General features: G+C 45.9%; 1 protein-coding gene across 4 annotated transcripts in view; it reads right to left on the bottom strand.

Moving 5' to 3' along the window:
* Positions 1-25,041, bottom strand: part of znf438 (zinc finger protein 438) — a 62,362-nt gene that overhangs the window by 17,837 nt on the left and 19,484 nt on the right. For 2 of the 4 annotated variants that reach the window (XM_079490211.1, XM_079490212.1), the window contains exon 2: positions 10,977-11,067. Coding sequence is in view for 1 of the 4 variants with exons in the window: in XM_079490210.1 (XP_079346336.1) it covers positions 7,543-7,682 (140 nt within the window). In the remaining 3 variants the exon portion in view is untranslated. The other 2 variants (XM_079490210.1, XM_079490213.1) reach the window with 2 other exon arrangements.

Below are 25,041 nucleotides of genomic sequence, written 5' to 3'. Positions count from 1 at the left end.
GGCAGAGAGGGAGAGCACACACACAGCGCTACACATGCACGCACACACACACACACAAAATATGGTCACCTGTACATTATGCCCCGATTTATAAGACGGCAAATAGAGCGATAGGCGTTTCAAAAGGAGATCCACCCATATAGTATTCATGACACACACACACTTGCCTTCACAACACACACACAGCTGTATGTCATCCACTGTCACCTGAACAAATCAATGTGGGGGGGGGGGGGTGAAATCCATTCCAATTAGGGGCATGTCGCTCTGCCCTGCATGGGAATGTAGCTTAATCGATAGAGAAATCCCACCGCTAAGAACAGAAAAACCTACCGCTCACGTATGGAATACGTATTACTGCGTCTTGACAGCAGCAGCACAGTGAACGTAAAAGTTATAGCACCATAATAGTTTATGGTTGGTGGGATCAAACCTCTATCGGGTATCAAGGTGCCTGGGTAGTGGGTAATGCCTAATTTATGTTCCGTCGTACGATGGTGTACCGTGACAAAAAAAAGCTGATTTACAAGCTTTTTTCGGCTCGCGACACTGTCCTCGGGTCAATGTATAAAATATTAAGGCAGGATAACTAGGGCTGTCACGATCATGAGAATTTGGCTTTGAACATTGGAAAAAATGGCAGATATGACAAATAACTTAAAGGACCACTTCACCACTTTTCAACCTATCTTCATATAATAGGTCCTCACTAATAATCATGATAAAATGGCACGATTCTTTTCTACTCAGTCTGTCTCATAGGAGGGCTGTGGGCAGTTTAGAAACAGTCTTCCAGTGACATCATCATTAGGCAGATTATTTTTTAAACAATATTTTTTTACAAAAATGTTTAGATTTTCATTATCGTGAGAACGATGGCTTCCATTTTCGCATTGCAACTTTTCAGGACTAGAAAGCCTGCAGTTTTTATTAGCTTGTATTCCCCATCGATGATGTCACTGGAAGACGGTTTCTGAACTGCCCACAGCCCTCCTATGAGACACAAAAATTGCGCCATTTTTTCATGATTATTAGTAAGGACCTATTATATGAAGATAGGTTGAAAAGTGGTGAAGTGGTCCTTTAAATATACACAGAAATAACTAACCCTAATCAAAATAAGTAAAGTATTATGGCCATGCATTTGATAATATTGTACTTTCAAATTATTTCAAAAATAGCAAGAACAGAAGATCTACAAGCTATGTATGTGGGCTATTGTCACCATTTTCAACAGATTCATTTATACAGGAAATGCAAATAATTGCGATTATCTCAAATAATGGCGATCAGGTGATTATGTAATAATTCAGACAGGCCTATGGACAACGAGGACAAACGAGGTCCTAAACGCATTCTGCAAAGAGCTGCTCTCCCCAGGCAGAATGCTGCACGCCCCTGAGAACCAAAGACCTTTGACCCCGGACGTCCAACGAGGCCGCATGTCATTCCCCGGAAAGTTGGCAGCATCTTTAATCATCTGCGATCACACGCGCAATGCAGAGGAGCGTGTACGCACGCACGCACGCACACATACACAACACATACAGTACAGTGACACAAACACACACGTTTAGATGACGGGACTGTCAGGTCAGGGCTGAGCTGCGTGGAAGTGACGTATGCGCGCACGCGTGTGTGTGTGTGTGTGACCCCTCAGGCAGCCTGCACTGTTCTGTGTTATTCATGTAGACGACTGTGTACTAAACCTTCCCCTGACCTTTGTGTTTGCGGCCGACTCTAGAACAGCTCACACAGCACCAAGGAACAGTAAAGAGATGGGAAAAGTTGTCATGGACACCGAAACAGCTCAGTAGAAGAGAGACTTTATGGTCACATAAGTTGCAACGCGGTAGGTAAAGTACAGGGCGGCAGGCAACTATTTCATCTGACCAGTTATAGAACGCAGCCTGCTCCGCCTCTCCATTGAACAACAGACTTGTTAGTCATGTCACAGAAAGAAAGAGGGAGAGAGAGAGGGTGGAGAGGAGAAAACTGAAACGAGAATTGCTGAAAAGAGAAAGAAATGTGGGCAATCGTGCTGGCCTTATTCTTAGCGTAAACAAAGAACATGGGAATGTTTTGGTATCCTTCACACACAGCCCCTTGGGGGGGGGAGGGGGGGGGGGGGGGATTCAATTTCAGCTTCAGCCAGCTGACGGCTCCTCAGGTGGTTGTGGTTATGACGAGCGCTCGGGTGGAGCTGTTGGGGGTTAATCGTCTTGCTCGGGGACACTTCAAACAGGGTTAGGAGGCCAATCGGTGACCCTCTGATTACCAGGTGGCCTCTCTACCCACTAAGCTACGGCTGCCGCTAGTAGTATATAGTTTGTAACATTAAAATAAGCCTCTGGGTCTATTAACATGTCTACCGGCTCATCTGTTTCAGATTTGTCTCTCTTTTGCTAATCCATCGTCCCGAGCGATCCGTCTGTCTGGGCTGTGGACAGACCAGCCAGACGCGTAGCTCTACCCATTCAACACCGTTGGTGTCAGAAGTACCTCCCACTGAGGGGTCACTAATGGTGCGTTCACACGGGCAGATGCAAAGATACAGTCTACCATTCATTGTCAATGGAAGCCAGCGACGTGAAGCTACGAAGCAAATCCGACGTTTGTAGCTGCTGCAAAAGATACAAATTGAAGGTGAGCTGGGTTCAACTTCCAGATGCAAAGCTTCAAAGCTACTGTAGCTGCAATACATTTTTAATGATTCCCCTTCCCTGCTTTTTACACTGTCTTCTTCTAGTCCGCTTCCATCGTTTCCGATGCATATAAATAATGCCTATAGGTCCAAAAGGGCTTGCAATTGAGACTCCATGCTGGATTATTGTCGTTTCTTCTCAATCACCCCCGCCGACTGCGATATTTGCATCTTTGCATATGCCTGGTGTGAACGTGGCCTGGTGCAGGTCCGTTTGGTAGTGGAGAGGGTGCCACAGCATCCTGTAGCAGCCATGCTTTTATTTAGCATAAAGTGGCCTTTCCAAGGTGGATAACTGCCAGGCTATGTGAAGGGTCAGTTACATACATACTTACATTAAGTGGAGAGGCAAAGTCTGGAGCGAGTGGAGGGGGGGCGATGCACTCAAACCTTTTATCAAGTTAAAACCTGACACTGTCACTGTAAATTCAGGCAGCTGTGGCTACTTTCAAGATAGCAAAGAAGTTGCTGTGGTTAAAGAAGCTGGAGGTGTGCGTGCATGACATACATTTTGGTTTAGTGTGTCCACAAATAACAGGGTTCTTTCTGCCCTTTCCGGAACCCAGTTCATGAGAGTAGAGGTTAACTCTAATAGTCCAGTAATAGACCAGCTGTGGTCCATTGGTTTTCAAACTTTTAAGTTTTGTGCCCAAGGCACAGCAATGGGCACAAAGCGCACCTGAATTCATAGTGAAAATAGAAAACTCACAAAGCATCACGTCGCAACATGTTGTGAGCTTGTGGATCAAATTTGTTAACATCAAGACTTTAAAATAGCTTGACCGTGTACAACTGACCAGCAAAAGAGTCAGAATATAAAAAAGGCTAAATTCAGCAGAACAGTATCCAAATTCCAAACTAGGATGCACTCAGTAATTGGCTAGTGTAGATCCCATACACCGGATGGACAGCTTGTGCCAGATTGTCTAGTTCCGCTCTATAGCTTCACAGAATGTGTATCCTGTAGCCTGGAGGGACAGTGGTGTCATTGTACTTAACAGGTACACTGTAGTGGACCCAAAACACAGGAAGTGTGCAAGAAACAAGGAGAGAACGCACTAGAGAAGATAACAAGCAGCGACTCATCCCGCAAGGAAGTAAAATAAGATTTTCTCAACCCTAAATTCAATTGTTGGAATCACACTAATCACACATTGTTCGAAGTCACACTAAGAAAATGCCAAAGACGAATAGCTACAGAAATATTACAATAATAAAAAGAAGAAAAGACAAAGCAAGGACGTTACGTCATAGTTGCGTCTTAACGGTCTGAGATTAATATTTCACAAAAATGACATGCGGTTGACCTATTTCAGTTTTTCACGCTGGCATTGAGTTCACAGAGTTCCGTGCTGTGACGTTACTCCCCCTGTAAAAGACGACAGCTTTAATTACTCCAATAATGGTGTTTTATTAAACACTCTCTGTAGCAGGTCAACTCGTCTCAAATACATCTCTCCGTCTCTGCGTCCCTACACCTGGTGAATATGAGACATAACAAAACACAGACAGGACGAAAAGTGACTAATAAAAAGAACAACAGCAACCACACCAACAAGAACAAAAACTAAAGTTTACAGTAATACTACCGACCGCTAGCACGGGTCGGGAGAGTGCTTACAATGTTCTGGGTTGGACAACGGGCACAGCAAACCCAGCATTAAGAGTAGCACACTACCAGCACAGCTTGGGTAGCTAAGACATGCGGTAAGTAGTAGGACAGTAGGTGTGGTGCCTCACCTCAGCGATCCATCTCCCTGGTCTAGCGCCTTGTTGCTCGGCTGATACAGACAATAAACTACATCGACCCATAGATTAAGAAAGCTTCAGTTCGTTGGAGCGATGTGTGTGCAAAAGGGGCGGAAATGCGCAGGAAGTGCTGAAGGCACTCTGCGTCGCTACTCGCTGACGTCACTCATGCGACTCCTCCATGTCTCTCGCTGCCACTCAAGTGACTACTGGCCAATCACAGCGCGTCTTTTCCCGGGACTTCTGTTACGCAGGCGGAAGCTTGGCTCATGCTTCCGCTATGCTTTGCAAGGAATCTCGGAAATGTTTCCCCCTCTCAAGAGGCATCCACCTTTATACGTCTATGCTTCGACCTACTTACTTACTGGATAAAAAAACAGATTGGTATGACATGAAGTACACTAGGGACGTGTGTTGGCATACAGTACACTCAAGCTCAACTTTAATCACCTGGCCCAGGGAGCATTTACGTACGTACGTTAGTAGTACTCTGTGTCAGAGCACGGAAAGCTGAAACACGGTAACTCTGTCATTTCTCGACTGCTTCGGACGCGGGAAGGCTCACTGGAACTCGGCCGACCCCCTGGGCGTGTTCCTGGGGGTCTGGTTATTCCGGGGACCCCCACACGGTAACTGTCATTTCTTGACCGTTTAGGACACGGAAAGGCTCGCCGGAACCAGACCCTGGGTGTGTTGCTCTGTCTTTTTTCCCCAAAAAAAGAATCAAAGTACAGTACAGAGCACAGTACACTACAATACAGTGCACAGTACAGTACAGTAACTATAACAATACATGTATAGTTGCAACGCTCAGTTCACACAGGTGTGAGTTTTCATATTCCTGACAAGGCATGTGCGTAGAGTTTACAAAGTTATATACACTCGTACGTTCAGCTAACTAACACACGCACCAACACATAAACACAACACAACCCTCCAGTGGCAATAGATCAGGATTCAGTATGATAATCAGCTGAAGCGTCAGTGGGGGGAGTGTGATTACAGCGACTAACCTTGAGTGGGACGCCGTGAAAACACCTGTGTGTCTCTGGTACCTTAATGATCACTCACCATGATGGGAGAACTCATTAAACGAGGCGCCGCAAGAAGGGAAAAGGAAACTGTCGGCGTTCTAATTTTAGGCGCTCCGTGTGTCTCAGATGAAAAATGCAGAGAGAAGAGACGTGGAGGAGGAGAGAGGGAGAGGAGGGAAAGTTCTCCCTCTTTTGCACTTTGCTGACTTTCTGCATCATGTCTTAACTACCTCGCTGCATCGTTCTCTCTCTCTCTCTCTCTCCCCCCAAACTCTTTGATTATCTCTGAATCAGTTCTCCCGCTCTGCCTCTTTGAGAACGTCTTTATTTCTCTCTCTCCATCCTTCTCTCACTGAAAATTCATCAGATGATCAAACCCCCCAACCACCACGCGTCTCTTGTCTTTCTGCCTCCTTCCTCTATTCTGCTTCGCTTTGTTGGCTCCCTTTATCCAGCCCTCTTCCCCCCCCCCCCCCCCCGCCCCCCCTCTGCCGGTACCTGGATAAATAAACAGTTGATGTGATGCTAATTAGAGCAGGTTCAGGGACATGACGGGCCCAGAGACACGTAAACAGAGAGGTGGGGAGAAGAGGGGAGGAGAAGAGGTGGTGGGAGGTAGAGCAAACCCACCCCAAGGGCAACACATCACACGCAGATGCACAAACACACAAACGGTGAAGGACGGAGCGCTTTTGGCTTTCAAGCCGACCAAGGGCCACTTTGAAGCGAAGGACAGTGCATGGCGAAGCGGGGCAGGTGGGGGCACTTTGAAGAGGATTGTGTTTGAGATGGGGGCCGTAGCAGAAGATGGGGGGGGGGTGCGCCGGGGCAGAGCAATCGGCCCTGCCGCCGTGTGAGGGATTGTCGTGCGCGCTTCCTTAATGACGGCTGCTCCTTGAGACCTGATGCGAGATCAAAAGATTATGCAGATGATCCCACCAGTTCTCCTCCTGGAGAGGTGAGCTCGGGTTTATGAAAGCAGGTCGACGCCAAGCAGCTATGCTTTTACTTAGCATAAAGTGGCCTTTCCGTGGTGTGCGTGTGTGTGTGTGTGTGTGTGTGTGTGTGTGTGTGTGTGTGTGTGTGTGTGTGTGTGTGTGTGTGTGTGTGTGTGTGCGCGCTACATACATTTTGGTTTAAAAGCAGGATCTGCCCTTACAGGAACCCAGTTCATAACTCACACCCACACACGACTGGCCACAGTACAACTCTCATCCTTGCAAATGACAGTGGAGGTTAACTCCCAGACACCATTTGGGTCTTGGTACAGCCACGGCAGCGTAGAGTCCAGTAATGGACAGGCTGTGAGACCAGTGCTTTTCAAACGTTTTGTGCCCAAGGCTCAGCAATGGGCAACTAAACATCTCAAAGCGCACCTGTATTCATAGCTCACAAACTCACAAAGCGTCACATTGGATTTCGGAAGAGTACGAATATTAGGATGAATGTGCACAAAGTTAAAAAAAAAAAAACTTGTCGTATATTGCAAAAATATGTGGTTGTCATAAAATCCTCAGTACAGCGTTTGACAATCACTGACTGTGCTGGAGTGTCTTTGATGGCCGTTTGAATCCCAGGAAACATTGTCTTCTTGGCAAGATCAAAGAGAGTCCCGCACTGTAGTTCCCTTCACTGATGTTGCTGTTAAAATAACCAGACACCATCCCTGCTCCCTCTAATGGAGAGGACCTGACTTCTGCTGGTGGAAGCCAGGGACATTAACGATGCGCTGAACTCGTTAAGAGGTGAGAAGAATCCCTGAGGACATAGGGCAGGTATCGCTGCTAACAACAACCTGCCTCGTTTCTGACTCTGCAACAGCCGAAAGTCAAGAGACAACGTATGTTAAACCCTATTTAGTTGACCGGGGTCCTACAGGGGTCTACTCTATACTAGGCCGCCAGGGTTTGACACAAAGGTCTCAGAGGCACTTGCCCGACAGGCGAGTACAGGTCACGTTCTACTGTCCCCAAAGGACATGCCCACTTGCCCGAAAAGTAAATAGTCTATTACTAGAGGTTCCGTTTTTCTAAGGTGTAAGGTGTTTCTAAATACCTTTTCCGTGCTCTCCGTTCTCGAAGACGTTCATCTCTGGCCTGTGTTGTCTTCATAGAGCGGACGTATTTGATTCTATGCTTTTTATTTTCCAATTGCTCTGTTCTGGCCTTAGCCCTTTCTTCTACCGACTGTACCATTGTCTGCTTCCTTTGTGGATTCCTTGAACCTGAGAATTTCAGGAGAGAGATAAAATGCTACATACAATTTGAATTAATGTTCAATTTAACACTTTTTCTTTTTACACTTTCTGGGGCTATGCGATAAAAAGAAATGCCATACCTACATTTCTATGCCAAATACCTACATAGCTATATGGCTATCGGTTCACACTTGTTATAACAGAATTCTACATTCCACAGACCAGAAGACAGAGCAGCTCTGCCCTCGCTCAGGTATTTAGACAGATAAATGATGTTGTGTTTGCTGTATATAGACAGTTGCGTCCCCCCAACAAGCACAACAAGCACTTGCCTGTTGGGCAACCTGAAAACTCCACCTGCAAGAACGTTTTATTTACCTGCCAGGGGCAGGTGGGCAACCTTTAGTGTCAATGCCCCCTCCATATTTCCCTCTACGGCAAATATCTTTGTTGAAAAAGCCGACCGATCAGCCATTTTCACTGAATGTTCACCCCAGAATAAGGATGCTAGGGTTCGTGTGGTCAACAGATCAGATGGCTAGAGACTAGCGCTCCTGATTAAACGATGACATCTTACAATCCCAGATTAGGACTTGATTAGTAACGACAGGTGCATGGGAAAACCTTACAGTTACAAAGGCTTACATAAGCTTATAATCTCACACTAAGACCAGTGCAAACACTGATAAAAGAGAAAAGAGAGAGAGAGAGAGAGAGAGAGAGAGAGAGAGAGAGAGAGAGAGAGAGAGAGAGAGAGAGAGAGAGAGAGAGGAGAGTGATGAGTTGAAGAAGGAGCAGAGTACAGGAGAATACAGGGAAAATGTGATGGCTGGATAGATGAGCTATTTTTATAATGAGGTCAATGTGAGCTGTGGGATTTCGTTCTCATGGGAGAGAGAGAGACACACACAGAGGAACTGTATGGCTCCTGCCGATGAGGGCTACCGCTGTCAACAGGAGAGGAAAGAGAAGAGCGGAGTGGTTGGTTCATTCTCCATTCTTCCCCAGTTCCAGGGTTCCCACTTTACCATGAGGTTTGTGACCAAATGCAGTAACTAGATCATGGGCATTAAGATTTTATTTTATTTCTTCCATTTCATATGAATCGGAGGACGATAAGAGCAAGAAATGAAGTCATCACTTTGCCACGCGACCACTTTCATCTAGTTTAACAGTACTGGCATGCACTACATCTCCTTTGCACAAACACATTAACTTTAGTTATTTAAGAACAGCCAGACTAACACACACGCAGGCACATGAGGCGGTTGTATGCCTCACAGTACTCTCTACTGTACTGTACTCTATCTGTCCCCAGCCCTCTCTACTGTACTGTACTGTATCTGTCCCCAGCCCTCTCTACTCTACTGTACTCTCTGTCCCCAGCCCTCTCTACTGTACTGTACTCTATCTGTCCCCAGCCCTCTCTACTGTACTGTACTCTATCTGTCCCCAGCCCTCTCTACTGTACTGTACTCTATCTGTCCCCAGCCCTCTCTACTGTACTGTACTCTATCTGTCCCCAGCCCTCTCTACTGTACTGTACTGTATCTGTCCCCAGCCCTCTCTACTGTACTGTACTCTATCTGTCCCCAGCCCTCTCTACTGTACTGTACTATATCTGTCCCCAGCCCTCTCTACTGTACTGTACTATATCTGTCCCCAGCCCTCTCTACTGTACTGTACTCTATCTGTCCCCAGCTCTCTCTACTGTACTGTACTCTATCTGTCCCCAGCCCTCTCTACTGTACTGTACTATATCTGTCCCCAGCCCTCTCTACTGTACTGTACTCTATCTGTCCCCAGCCCCCTCTACTGTACTGTACTCTATCTGTCCCCAGCCCTCTCTACTGTACTGTACTATCTGTCCCCAGCCCTCTCTACTGTACTGTACTCTTATCTGTCGCCAGCCCTCTCTACTGTACTGTACTCTATCTGTCCCCAGCCCTCTCTACTGTACTGTACTCTATCTGTCCCCAGCCCTCTCTACTGTACTGTACTCTATCTGTCCCCAGCCCTCTCTACTGTACTGTACTCTATCTGTCCCCAGCCCTCTCTACTGTACTGTACTCTATCTGTCCCCAGCCCTCTCTACTGTACTGTACTCTATCTGTCCCCAGCCCTCTCTACTGTACTGTACTCTATCTGTCCCCAGCCCCCTCTACTGTACTGTACTCTATCTGTCCCCAGCCCTCTCTACTGTACTGTACTATCTGTCCCCAGCCCTCTCTACTGTACTGTACTCTGTCCCCAGCCCTCTCTACTGTACTGTACTCTTATCTGTCGCCAGCCCTCTCTACTGTACTGTACTCTATCTGTCCCCAGCCCTCTCTACTGTACTGTACTCTATCTGTCCCCAGCCCTCTCTACTGTACTGTACTCTATCTGTCCCCAGCCCTCTCTCACCTCTCGCTCCCTCTGCCACTTATTGCTCATGTGGCACACCCGTCAGTCAGCCATAGAGTAACGACAGTTACGACAACTCTGTTCACTTCATGGGGCCAGTCCAATGGCGGCTCTTCTACATAGACTTCTATTGGTCACTTCATGGGGCCAGTCCAATGGCGGCTCTTCTACATAGACTTCTATTGGTCACTTCATGGGGCCAGTCCAATGGCGGCTCTTCTACATAGACTTCTATTGAAAATGGGGACAACAGATAGGGACAAGTCCTGGACCGGAAGTTGGCAGAAATGCATTGGACTCAGGCAACAGCCCAGCTTTAATGATCTTAAATCCCTTTATTTTAGATTGTTTTTTAGTAATAGTACAACATAAACATTACAGAGACTTTAGTTGTCACTGTACAATACTGTAAAACAGTTGGCATGTTGCACACATGCCTAAAATAGCTCTTATTCCCTCGTTGAAAAAAATGCATTTCAAACTCATCATCCAATCCACTAAGCAACTCAAAGCAAAGTTTGAATACCAACCATTTGCCATTTTGGCAAATGTTTTGGTTTCGCTACCCACACGTTTAGCTGTGTTGCTCCTTCCAGGAATGCCCGATCCTTACAATCTATACCTCGTTGTAAAGGTGACTAAACGATTAAAATTATAAAATACAATACCAATTGGTATTATTAAAGTGAAGAAATAATGGACCAAAATGAAGTTTCCAAACTTTTGTTGCCGAGTTTATTTACACATCGATTTCAGTTTGGACTTTTAGTATGGTAGATGATTTTTGACCAAAATCAGATCAGAGAAGGTTTTTGAGCTCTTGCTGTAAAGTGCATGGCCCTGCGATAACACAAATTCAAATGAGTACTATTGCAAAAATGATTACCGATTGGATGGTTCCTTGCTCTTTAGCTCCTCTCTTGTGGGTGGTTCCTCCTGCCGGGGGTGAGGTCCTGTCCCACCCTCTCCACTCTCCCCTGCGAACATGAGAAACACCAAAATGTATTCAGTCAGAAATGGCACACGAAGACAATTTTATTTGAGTAGTAAGAAACCAGATAGGCGGACATTCGTCGTTCGTGTAGCTGCTCTTATCCCGGGCTGTTTACATTGAATGCAACAGTAGTTCTTACATGCATTAAATGTCTTGCCCGCATGCCTCCGTGCAACTGGTAACACGGCACAGTGACAAAGCACGCTAGACTCCTACATGTATCACACACTAGTGACAGCTATGCATGACCCGTTTCACGAGCACGTGCACAAACACACACAGAGACACACACACACACACACACACACAATTTCTCCCCCCCTTCTTCTAAATGCCTGTCACTTTGGCCCTTCCATTAAAACGGAGCAGGGGCTCGTTTAGCTAACGACATCTGGGCGTTTGGGGGGGGACACAGGCTGCCCACTCAGTCATATCCCACTGTATTAAATAAATAAATAAGGAGCGCTCTTCTGTGTAAATTATTCATTTAACACGCCTTATCCTCTTCCAGCAACCTTGTTAGAGCACCTCAGGAGTGGGATGGGGAAGGTGTGGGGATGCAGGGATGGGATATGGGATGGGGGGGTGGTGGGCGGGGGACAAAGGAGGGAAAGCGTAACAGAGGAAAAAAGCAGACACTATGCTTCATATGCGAGTCAGCACAACCAGCGGCGCATCCCTAAGCTCTCTGGATGCTCAGTCAGGTAGGGGGGCTAATTCACTCTGACACCTCCTTTGTTTCAGGTGGGGGGGGGGGGGGGGGGGGGAGAGCTGTGCGTGTGCACACACACGCACGCACAAACGCACACACGCACACACCTAATCTCACATGTGCACACTCAGACTCCCACTCTCACATGCACGAATGCACACACACCTACCTACCTACCTACAGTACATGACCACATGCATGCATACTTGCCTAGTATGCACATAGGAGCAAACTATTACACAGATAGACAAAGAAAGCAAGGGATTGAGCAATAAAAGACAAGAGAGAGCCAGCGCATATATTCATAGAATAATCATTCTCGTTGTCTGGATAAATTATTTAGAAACAAAGAGTCCAGAACATACACGCGATTCTGGAATGCGTTGGCTGTGGGCTTTTCTTTCCTCATACTGTCTACAGAGCTCCACATTTCCTTCTGCTGTCCACAGAGCTCCACATTTACACAACACAGTGAATCATCCACTCCCAACAACCTGGCTCTAATGAACCAGGATAGGAACACATAGAAAAATGCTTATCCTCAACAAAAATACACTTCTAGATATTAACCTCAAGGCCAATCGCACAACACTGCTGATCAGCAAACATTTTCATGCGCCGTTCTTGGCAGGATAAAGCTGACATTCATCCAGTGCGACACTGCAGATAATAGCCTAACTACATTTATACAGTAACAACGGTGCTCCTGGGCAATATACCAAGTTGCAGCATATTTCTTATCTTATTAGTATATAGCCTATACACAATTTATGAAAATTGAAAACATCTATATATTGTATATGAAAATATGGATGTATGTCAAGAATGTATGGGATACAGTTGGATACAATTGAATTTCAGTGAAGACAAACATAATATTGAGAATGTATGAAGGTATTCCTTTTTTTATTAAAAAAAACAACGCGTGCTCCTTGGAGCACAGGTCTCCACCAGGCTTGCCTATCTAGGCCAGTGAAATTTGGAAGGCAGTCATAGGCAGTCATCTGACTGATACATCTTGATCACATGACCCCAGAGATACTGTGTGAGTTTTGGACAAAATCTTTAGGAGTAGAAAAAAAGTTCTAGGTTAAATCTTTATAGGCCAAAACGTGACATGGGCTGTTGTAGCACCACCATGAGGCCAATGTGAAACATTAGGTTGGGGCAGAGGTTCTTCCTTCACACACTGGGAGTGTCCATGTTTCACTCCCATCTGTCCAGCGGTGCAGGAGATTAGCTACTCACAGACTAACTCACATGCTCACATAGACGGACTGACAGGGGCGAATTAACAAACATTTTGAAAATAGCAGATCTAATAACTCCCAACTGCTTATAGATCGGGCTATTTTCACTATTTATCACACAACCAAGTGCTGTATGGCTAAGTTAAGGGGCTAATGAATATCCAAGAAACTAAACAATAACAAGACTCCAAAGTGAGTGAGTAACTTAGCCTACATCTTCCAAGTCTTGGGCTTGAAATCTGCAATACATCAGTCTTTCCTTAAAGAAAATAGACTGATAAACAGTATCGCTAGATTTTGGCTAGCATCCATTTACTGGCAATCATACTAATGTGTATATTTCTGTAGAATCGAAGATATTGATTCAAATTTCTTGAGAAATATGCATGCACCCTAGTTTGTTTGCAGACAAATGGATGCTAGCGACCTCAATGGCATAAACTCTGGGACTGCATCCATACAAGCAGCCAGAGAGGAGGGGGGGGGAAAACTAAACAAAGTAGACAGACAGTCAACAGAAAGTCCTTGGATCACCCCGGGGCTGACCTGAGCACTGTTCTGTTCTGTTTCTCTTACTCCCACAGTGGGGGGTCTGTGTCAGATGTGATGCTGCTCGTTACCCACTTCTACACTTTGAATTGAATTTAACAGGCTCTGGCCATGGCCCGCTAGATCAGACTAATACAATGGAACCTGTGTGTGTGTGTGTGTGTGTGTGTGTGTGTGTGTGTGTGTGTGTGTGTGTGTGTGTGTGTGTGTGTGTGTGTGTGCTCTCACGCCTAGAGTCGATCACAAAACACTCTTTCATTTCCAAATAACACCCTGAGGTGCTAGTGCTGCTGTACGGGGGCGGTATTACAAAATGTGAATCGGCTCGAGCTCATTCTCGCACCACTGTCTGTGATGGCTTCGAGGAAGAGCCTTCTCAAGTTCTCACAGGCTACAACTGTGCACATTATGAAACACGGACCCGCAACACATTGTTTGTTTAAACTATACTGGGTCTCAAAGATCCCAGCGATTATTAAAGGGGAATGCCACTCATTTGGGGTCCTGTGATCAATGACATCACGTCGGTACTCTGAGTCTGCAGGCCAAAGAGTACACTGACGTGGGGGACAACTCTAAGGTATATTAAGAGTCCCCAGCAAAATGAGGAAGATTTAAAACACGTATGCCACATTTTATTTCTCAGCTTTTCGAAAATTGCCAATCTGAAAGCTCACGAGGTGTCATGATGATGACACCTCATGATGTGACGTGTTGTGAGCTTGTAGATCGACTATTGACACATGTTGACATACAGTAGCTTCCCTTTTGGGGGTCTCTGGCACAAAATCTTATCTAATGGGGATCTGTGGCCAAATACAGTTTTTTAGCCTTACATGAAAAATGTAAAATGCTTGAGAGCCACTTGTTTAAACAGCAGCAGCAAAGCTAGGAATAAAAACAACACATGCCAGTAGTAATAGAAGTAGCTAAATTTATTTCATCGTTGCTAGGCTAGATCAGGCTGATCTCTCCAGACCTTCAACATTTCCATGGTCAGAAAGCCGCTGCCTGCCCACAGTCTCCTCTCTATCGGGCCCAGTAACCAGCCGGCAATGTAAATGATTACACTTGTGATTAAAGCTTTCCACTTCAAACAGACCTGCTGTTTATACAGGCCTCGATATGGCAGATGGGATAAAGAACAGGCAGGTAGTTTGCTATCCTATGCTACACTATGTTTGCACGTATCTGTGCGCGCACGTGTGCGCATGCCGCACGTGCGTGTGTGTGTGTGCGGCGTGCGCACACACGCACGCACATGTGTGTGCGTGTGTGCAGCCGTGCACGCGTTTGCCTGGGTGGATGATGAATGTCATTATGCCCTGCCTCGCTGGACATACATTCCTAATGACGCACCGAATGGCATTCTACATACTACAGCCAGCCTCTCCCTCCACCCACCTACAGTATATAAACTCTACTGCCTCCCATCCATCCCCGTAGGCTGGAAATGACATGTGTCGTTTCACATTCAAAATGATTACATTTCCTTGGCGGAGGAGAGGTGTCGGGGAGAATGGGTTCCTTTCTTCCCTCTTGCTTTAGATATTTGTTGGTTGTTCTATAAGAAGCAGCAGTTGGAGGAACAAGGAGGATATCACCGGAGCCGTTCTATTTTAATAAAAAGGTATTACAGAGGCTTTTAAGATGATTCTTTTAGGCATTTCTTCTTGATGCACATGGAACCGGTATTTTCATACCTGCTTCTATTTGATGTGATTTTTATACCTGATGCTCTGTTTCTTCATTTTCTTACAATGTCACTTTGCATGTGAAACTGAATCTCGAAATACCTAATAGCTTTTTTTTATCTTCTGGATTTTTCCACCTGCACAAGAAACCTTCCATAGTGCCATTTATCCAATGCATTTCAGGCACCTAATGAATATTGGTCTTATTTTGACTGTGCCTTCCCGTTATTGCTGTTCTTTGTTCCTTTCCTCTATTCTCCCTTCCCGATTCAACTAGTAACTGCAATGTTGAGAGCCTGTACAAAACATTACTTCACACACTTGTCTTTTACATTATGAATGGTGCAGTGGTGCCGTCGGGACGTAAAAAGTGGGGGGACAATATTTGAGATGGAGAGTTAAGACTAGAGAGCAACTGCAGTTACTGCACGGTGAGAGGCAAGCATGCAGCGACAGCCAATACACAATAGGGACTTTAAGCAACGACTGTTTCAGGACGGCGACGCTATGCGGAAGTACGGCGGCTATGACACCATCGCCGTAGCTGTCAAAATTGTTAAGCAAACAGCCGACGGCGACATTGGTTCCCATGGTGACGCGTCTATGCAGCATGTGTCAAACTCAAACATAAACACTTTTTTTAAAACACCCCGTTGCGCGTCAGCTAACTTGCCGATATTGCTTAATTCTTACATGCGCTGGACATGATCAGCAGTGGAAAGAGGAAGGTGTTGGAGCAATCTGTGTTATTCTAAAACCGTTTTAATAAACATGGTTAATATGACATATGGTATTAGTGTTATTTCTTCATCCAGAGCATGCCAACACTTTACACAGCATAAGAGAGGTGATGGAGCAATCGGTGTAAATGTATGACAGCTATAATTTCAATAAACATGGTTATGACATGGCGTTGTAGACACTACGTGTAAGTGTAGCTTCTGCCGTAGTAGAAAGGGCTGCGACGGAGAGCAGGTTTATGTATCGAGCACTGATCCATTTCCGGTTGCCGTATCCGACTGGCGTAGCCGTCGTTGCTTAAATTCGCTATTGACGATTGCGCAACAAAATGGGAACAGTGCTAGTAGAGAGACCACCAGCGCCGGTCGGGAAAAAATAAATAAATACATTATTCCCCAATCAGTCATTTCCCAATAGTGCGGGAACATTCAGACCTAAATGACCCCCTCTCCGGCGCCTATGGTGTGATGCCACGTCACAATAAAGATGATTCTGATTCTGCTTGATTTACAAGAGGACAGTGAAGAGACACATTGCTCAGTGATATGTAACAGGTCCTGTGGGTGGAAAGCGAACCCAGGATGTCGACTCTAACTAACGACTGGTTATAAATAAAATAACCTACAACAATAGTGTTAATGTTGACAGCAAATTTGGATTTAGCTTATAGTCATAGTCATATGACTGTCATAGTCTTTTGAGTAACATTTCATTTAGATTTAGGCCTTGATGTCGTCGTAATGGCAGATTTTACACTTTGGTTGCATGCTGAAAATAGCCGATCTGCAAGACCACAACGCTTGTAGATCAGCTATTTTGAGAATGCAACCTAGCATAAAACTGGTCTCTTCTCCACTAGTCCCTCCCTAACATTTTAGTCTAATTTTATTCAGTCATAGTTTTAGTCATCATAGCTTAGTTTTCGTCAGTGAAAAAGGGTAGTCGAACAACATTTTTCGTCTTAGTTTTGATCTACAAAATCAACACTACAACGATACAGTGGATGTAAACCTGAGCAAGACTCACGTAGCCTTTGACTTAACGGAGAAGCTTCATTTCACAGGTTCCAAACCTGAGCAAGACTCACGTAGCCTTTGACTTAACGGAGAAGCTTCATTTCACAGGTTCCTTCTTTTAATCTTAGGGCAGAATGAGAAGGACAAAAGTGCAAGGTGTCCCGCAGCTGCACGCCTCTATCCCAAATTAGACCAGACCACATGAAAAGCTGTCGTCTCTATTCCGGGGCAGGGGCGGCCGGGCGGGGGAAATTACAGCCCTCCACTCTCTAGCCTACCATTAAACCGCAATTAGTGCTGCACTACACTAGTGATGTCATCAACAGGGGACTTGAGAGAAGCTGAAAATAAAGGGCGCTTTATTTGCCTTGCCGTAACACACCCATCGGGTCCAAACTTCATGCACACATTTCAATGTTTATCTCTGTCAACTTTGTTGAGTGAAAACACATCAGAAAAAGCTGGGTTCTCAATTCCACCCAGCCAGAGAAAAACTAAAATCGACATTATTATGTTTTAATTCCATACAAAAAGAAAAGAAAAGAACATAATTCCTTTTTTTGGTCATTATAGGCAAACATTTTCTAAAGAATTTAACATAAAAAAGGAAAATTCTGAAATATGCAAAAACGGCTGATCTACAAACTCACAACTTGTGTGAGCTATTTTTTAATTAGGGTTAAAGTGGTTAACCTGGTTTGACTGAATTGACCCAGGAATTTTAATTCCAAGTCGTGACTGGCACAGTCCCTAGAGAGAAAGGTCACTGTGTGTGTGTGTGTGTGTGTGTGTGTGTGTGTGTGTGTGTGTGTGTGTGTGTGTGTGTGTGTGTGTGTGTGTGTGTGTGTGTGTGTGTGTGCGTGTGTGGTTCACCTGCTGACCTGCGAGGTGACAAATCATCTTTGACTCACGGTCACCTCTCTTTCATCAGCTCTTATATGACACCACAATCCCCATGTAACAGAAAACCAGAGCAGCGGTTCTCAAAGTGGGTGCCGTGGAATAGTTTGATATATATTTGGAATTCATCGATATCACTTCAGTTTAACCACTTAAGTTAAGTAAGTAGCCTTGCCGAGCCATGAGGCCCATAGGGCCTTACCCCCAAATACAACCCTTGATGCTGAGTGTCAAGCAGGGAGGCACTGGGTCCCATTTTTTAGAGTCTTTGGTATGACCCGGCCGGGTATTGAACCCCGACCTCCCAGTCTCAGGGCGGACACTCTAACCACAAGGCCACTGAGCTGGTGGGTGAGTTTAACCACTTAGACTCCCTAAACTTTGGGAAACGGGCCTGAGGTGCCCTGGGCCAAAAAAAGGTTAGAGAACCACTGAACTATAGAAACATCCCGGGGGCTCAACCAGTCCTTCACCCTCCGACCCACTGGTGGGAAGTAACTAGAGATGTCCCGATACTGTATCGTATCAGAACACTGCCCGATATGCCCTTATTTGGTCATAGTCCAACTATGTGGGGCATGTGGACTTTGCTTTTGAGTTGCCCAAAAAGCAAGTGCATGTTTGAGTGAGGAGTCTGCTATAAACACAACACGAGATATATAGCTGGATAGCTTTTGTCGCATGTTCCGCGCGGTTCCCTACTAGTCCAACATGTGAAGAATGCAACGCAGCTGATGAAAGGCCTAAACAAAAACAAAATAAAACATTTGGGATTTGCAAGCTACTTTCCATTCTAGGGAAATCATTCCTGATGGAGGGTTGAGGGACCTCTGTGTGGAGTTTTGTGTTATTGCGGAAGGGTATCAGTGAAGGCAGAAAGTACAGCAGAGCAGCAGCACAAAGCATTGATGAGGCTTGCCTGGAAAGGCTTCATTCTATCTGGCTAAAAGGCAAACGTACAACAGAGGTTCACCTCCTGGAAGAAGACCTGAGGAGCATTTACAGCTTCCAACATGATGTCATCAGGCGTCACTCACAGTCAGAGCTTTTTGAATTCTTCATTTACCCTCATCATCAAGTCAAGACCTTACGATTTCCTCCCACTGTTGAAATTAGAGTGGTTTATTGAACTTGGTTTCACTTTTACTGTTTTTGGAATCTTGTCAAAGTGTCATTTTGACTGAAATGAATATAGTTAAGATCAAGACTATATCCAGTTCGTAGATGTCTCTCACACGCACACACACCTTTTCCACAGGAATACCAATATATTGCTGGCTAAATAATTAACGTAAATCGCCGGCATAGGCTCAGACAGTACGAAATATACCAGCCATCTAAATCGGCACCTGTTCCCACAGGACACCAACATGAATTATGCCAGTAAATTATAGGCATTTCATGCGAACGGGGAAAGAGGTTTTCTTCACTGTGTCGTGTCTCCAGATCAGAGTTATTATGGTTCTGAAATATTCATCAGTTTTTGTGAGTTTTATGAGTGTCTGTGACTGCGAGTAGATTCAGTTTTAGGAATTGACTAGTTTTAGTTTAGGCGTTATTCAGTCTTGGACCTTGGTCTTAAGTTTGTTTTTTCAGGTATTATGAAGAAAGCATTGACTTATATATATCGGATGAAATAATAGATCAGATATGATAGTGGGAAAACTAACACATAAAATTTAATCAAAGGCATTTTCATTTTTTGTTAGTTTTAGATTTACATTTTTTTATTTTTTAGTTCCAGTTTACATTATTTATTTTCCTTTTCATTTAAAGTTTTAGTTCATTATAATATGCATGCTCCAGACACTTCTAGGTGCGACTAACTACAGGACATCTTTTCTGGGAGGGCACCATTCACACATTCCATTGTGAGTTACTGTAGTTGGATGTGGTCTAGTCATCTCCCTCCTGCTGTCGGGTCGGGGTTTTTTCATGTCATACAAAAGAGACTTTTTCTTCTCTTCTCTTCTCTTTTTTTTTAACAAAGCTCAGCATGGGAACCCTCACAGGCAGCAGCATATCTCCCTTCCTCCTCCTCCTCCTCACTGCAGCGAGGGAGGGAGTGCGGCCGGCCGACGACCCACACCACGTGAATTATGCATCGTGGCTCCAAGCAACTTCTCAACGGTTGTTCGAGCTTCGCTGCAAAATGTCCTCTTCAGCACACCTCCACCTGAAGAGATGCATTACTCTTAAATCTTCAAAGGGAAGGAAGAACTCACTCCCTCACCCTGTGGATTATAGTACCACCCAATGGGTTTACTGAACGTGCCTCACAGGTACAGAGGAAGGGACACATTTCTCTCAGGAAGTGGAACAGAAACACTTTTGGATGAGCGTTTTTTTTTCGACTCTTTTTAATAGAGCCAAGCTCCGACAAAAACTTAAAGCAGCGGTGGGGGGAGATCAAACGCCGTGTGTTCCTGGTGAGCAGACCCAATCAGCCGAGGGGGCCAAGCAGAGGAGGAGAGACAAGCGCTTCCCTTATAAATTGATCCCACTGAGACCCTGAAGGTTTCCTCCTCACAGGACTCGCAGAAGGGGAGCGATAAAAATCTCTGGCCCCGCAGATCTGACGAGCTGCTGAGAAGGGGGGGCATTTTGAGACAGATCAGATCAAGGGAGACGACGGAGGAGGAGGAGGAGAAGGGTGGTCTTCGTTCTCTGAGGCGGCACCAGGCGTCCCCGTTCGGCAAACGAAAGAAGAGCACTGGGCTATCGACTATCAAAAACCCCACAGCGCCATGTCGGATGGCGTGTTCAACCACTGGCGTATCTTTATTCGGCCTGGGATCTGGCAGCTGGAGCTTTGGCTCATTAGGGGCTGGCCCGAGATCACACCCTGGACTAGACCGCGGCTGTACGTTCAAGGCCCTCAAAGGAACAACTGCTATCAGAGAAACCCAGAGACCACGCAGCCTGCCAGACACTCCACAGACCTGCCCACTGGCCAGCAGCAGTAGAGAACGAGAACACACACACACACACACACACACACACACACACACACACACACACACACACACACACACACACACACACACACACACACACACACACACACACACACACACACACACACACACACACCTCTATATTATCCAGCTTCCATCGTTCAATACAAACTCCTCAAAAGTTCTATCTCTTTTTTTTTATCATCAGTCACTATTACCAGTTGACACATGCCATTTTATTACCATTCATAGGAGGAGCTCAGGAGGTCAAAGGTCATGTTCTGACTCCCATCACAGAGGGAGCGAGGAGACGGGGGACGGGGGGTCACCGATAGCAAGGTTGTAACACGGCCCTAAGCGGTAAAAACACAAGCAGCCTCTCTAGCGGTCCGTCTTGTGATGTTGGATATCATTACACGGAGGTGACTGGCCAGGAGAGAGGGAGGAGGTGTGAGTGGGAGGAGGCATGAGGGAGAGGGGGGGGGGGGGGGGGGGGGGGGTGGTTGAAGGTGAGGTCTGGGGAGAGGGGGGGGGGGGGGGGGGTTTGGGGGGTCTACAAGAAAAACAATATCACCCATGGCTACAGCAGGCAGCATTCCTGCACACCTCAGATAGGATCCTGCAGGTCAGCTGCAGGGTGGCTGGAGGAGGGCTAAAATAAACATGCCATTAGCATTGCCGCAGCGGGCAAAAAGGAGACGGTGAAAGAAGAGAGGCAAGTCAAAAGGTAGCAGGCTGCTAAACGTAACGGGGTTTAAAGGTAGCAGGCTGCTAAAGGTACCGCTGCTAAAGGTAGCAGGCTGCTAAACGTAACGCTGCTAAAGGTAGCAGGCTGCTAAACGTAGCAGGCTGCTAAACGTAACGGGGTTTAAAGGTAGCAGGCTGCTAAAGGTACCGCTGCTAAAGGTAGCAGGCTGCTAAACGTAACGCTGCTAAAGGTAGCAGGCTGCTAAACGTAGCAGGCTGCTAAACGTAACGGGGTTTAAACGTAGCAGGCTGCTAAACGTAACGGGGTTTAAAGGTAGCAGGCTGCTAAACGTAGCAGGCTGCTAAACGTAACGGGGTTTAAAGGTAGCAGGCTGCTAAACGTACCGCGGTTTAAAGGTAGCAGGCTGCTAAAGGTAGCAGGCTGCTAAACGTAACGCGGTTTAAAGGTAGCAGGCTGCTAAACGTAACGGGGTTTAAAGGTAGCAGGCTGCTAAACGTAACGGGGTTTAAAGGTAGCAGGTCTGCTAAACGGAACGCGGTTTAATCCCAAGCAGGGCGTGTGAATGCCAAGGACCTCGTCGGAGTACTCTGCGACAAAGAGTAGGTTTACTGTTGCACCTGGTCAGCCAAAGCAGTGGTTCTCAAAGTGGGGACCTTGAGGGGTCCCCAGCAAAATAAGCAACTTTTTAACCATTGTTTTTTTTTTTTAAACTGCGAAAAGCTTTGTGGTACAGAACTTTTTTTTGTTTTCATGCTCGAAATAGGATGCCAGGCTTAAAGTGGCAAATTCCAATATAATTTCACCAGCTACGGTAATACAATCAATGTAATGTATAAGAATGATCACAGTATATGATTATTCATAGGTTTCACTCTCGACACCTACAGTATATAGACAGTTGTAGAATAACAACTAAGACCTTGACTGTTATGGGGGTCCCTCCCTGTAGGCTGGCATCAAATCTTGCCAAATGGGGTGGTCCGCGGCTTTATACGTATCAATTTGGGGGTCCTTGACATGAAAACATTTGAGAACCCCTGCCTAAGCTACAGGTAACGAAGTCCGGAGTGAAGAGTTGATTTTCCGAACGCTCACATGGCAGCGGGTTATTAGCTACCTGGCTATCACAGGGTGGACATTAAAACCACTTTACCCAGCTGTGATGGTGCACAGCTGCCAGTGCTGCTGAGAGCATGAATAACTTACGGCCTCATAAATAAACAGATCTCTACTAATATCATTAAAGCATCCCCACGACAGGCCAGGCACGCCCACTCCTTCCTATGCACCGCTTTCCACCGCCCACACGCCTCTCCATATAACAAATGCCCTGAAATCGCGCCTAACTATTTAACATCAATATTTTGACATTTCATTCAGCTGACTCTTCAAACGAGGCCATTTATATAATTAGCTGAATAGAAATTGGCAGGAGAGGCGGGCGTAGTCGTGGCCTGCGTGGTCGGAACTCCGTTGCCACAGGTAACCTTTTTGGAGGGACTTAGCGTGGCAAATTGATTGCCGAGAGCACGGACTCATCAGGAGAGCCAATTTTCGCAAGCCGAACCCGTGGGTGTGTGTGTGGGGGGGGGGGGGGGGGGGTGCTTGGGTTAGAGGGTCTATTTATAACAGAGGGAAACAGGAGAGCGGGATTAGCTTGTCATTAGAATAAAGAGCGGAGGAGAAGAATCAATTTCAGGGTTTTAAAAAGCTGACAAACAGTTCTTACTCTCCCGTTCTCTCGCACTTCAGCTGAGAGCTCTGACAGAGCTCACATCTCGACAACACGGCACATGACGAGGATGTTACGTTGGGCTTTGAGGAGGTAAATTCGGGCTACAGACTTCTTTAAGACGATTCATTCAAGCGTGACCTAATTGGGCCCTATGCTAACGCATAGATTTAACACTAAAGTGAGTAGATTCCTTGTAGTAGACTGTGTAGACTAATTGGTTTAATTTACTCCTAGATTAGTGCAGAGTAATCCCACTAATCACTGCCGGGCTACCGTGCAGCTATATGTCGCAAGTGACCTATTAGGCGACAGACTATTTAAGTGTTTAAGTCTTCCCACATCAATTTCGTCATCGCTCACCTGGTTTAGTCTGTGTGCGTGTGTGCGTGTGTGCGTGTGTGTGTGTGTGTGAGAGAGAGGAGAGAGAGAGAAAAAGAGAGAGATGGAAAAAGACCTCGGAAATGTCAGTTTTCCAGCATGCCCGCCTGTGAGAGTCAAGTCAGGAAGGAAGCCCTTTTCCTGCGGCAGAGCATCATTCAGTCAGTCAGTCTACCTCTCACTGTCCTGCCTGGCTCCTCTTTCTCTCCTCTCACCGTAGAGCCCCCAGCCTCTGACCCCCAGCTATCATGTGACCCCTGCTTCACCGGGGCAAGCCTGAGGACAGGAACCACACAGGAAACCGCCTAACCCTACACGCACACACACATGCATGCACAGTTGCGCATGCACACACGCACGCACGCACGCAGTTGCATACACTGTCCTGCTTTGTAGCTAGCTTACATACACAGTCCTGTACTCCTACAGGTGTGTGTGTGTGTGTGTGTGTGCGTGTGCGTGTGCGTGTGGCTGCCAATGTGTACAATGGCTGGAGATATCTCATAGTTTATTCACACCAGTCAGCTGCCAACTACGAGATCTCATATTTGATCGCTTTATATCGATATATACAGTAAAACGGCTTGCTATTTTCCATTTTTTAGAACAGGTTGCTAGGCAATGCCTTGCTCAGCCCCGCCCGCACTGTTTCGTGCGCCATTCACTTCCTTGTCTAAGCTTTTCTCTGAAACTACGCTGCATCCACACAGCGGATCAGAACGTAGATGTTCTGGGCTAATTTCTGACTTTACGCTGCATCGCGCTTACAATATTAACTAGGGATGGGAATTATTGATTGAGTCATTAATTGATAAGATTTGATAACCTTATCGATCAATTAACCGGTTAGTTGATAACTGAGAATCTTAATTTCCCTCAATGTCTAACATAAAAATTGAGACTTTGCCGATATACAGAAAGAATACAGCCATACAGGTCCAGGCAATGGCATCTTTTTTGTATGAGGAATAAAAGAAAAAGAAAAGTCCCTTGTATCCTCAGTTCAGTCACGCGAAAGAGACTCGGAGTAGAGTTGCTGCCTCTTCTCCTGGAAAGGTGGTTCGGGCATCTGGTTAGGATGCCTCTCGAGCGTCTCCCTAGGGAGGTCCTCGAGGCACGTCCCACTAGGAGGAGACCAGTGTCATATCCGTCATATTGGAGAGACAAAATACAATATATTCCAGTTTGTGCAACTTCCAGCTGGAGAAATGTATTTTAACCAAACCATTTCCAGTGGCAGATTGTGGCTAAATTATTTACATTGCTGATTCTGCAGCATGAAAACTGTGCCAACATGATCAAATATCTACAATAGA

This window comes from Electrona antarctica, assembly GCF_951216825.1.
Source record: "Electrona antarctica genome assembly, chromosome: 20".
Taxonomy (NCBI): domain Eukaryota; kingdom Metazoa; phylum Chordata; class Actinopteri; order Myctophiformes; family Myctophidae; genus Electrona; species Electrona antarctica.
The sequence above is the reverse complement of the archived record's forward strand: the minus strand, read 5'-3'. Positions and strand labels throughout refer to the sequence as shown.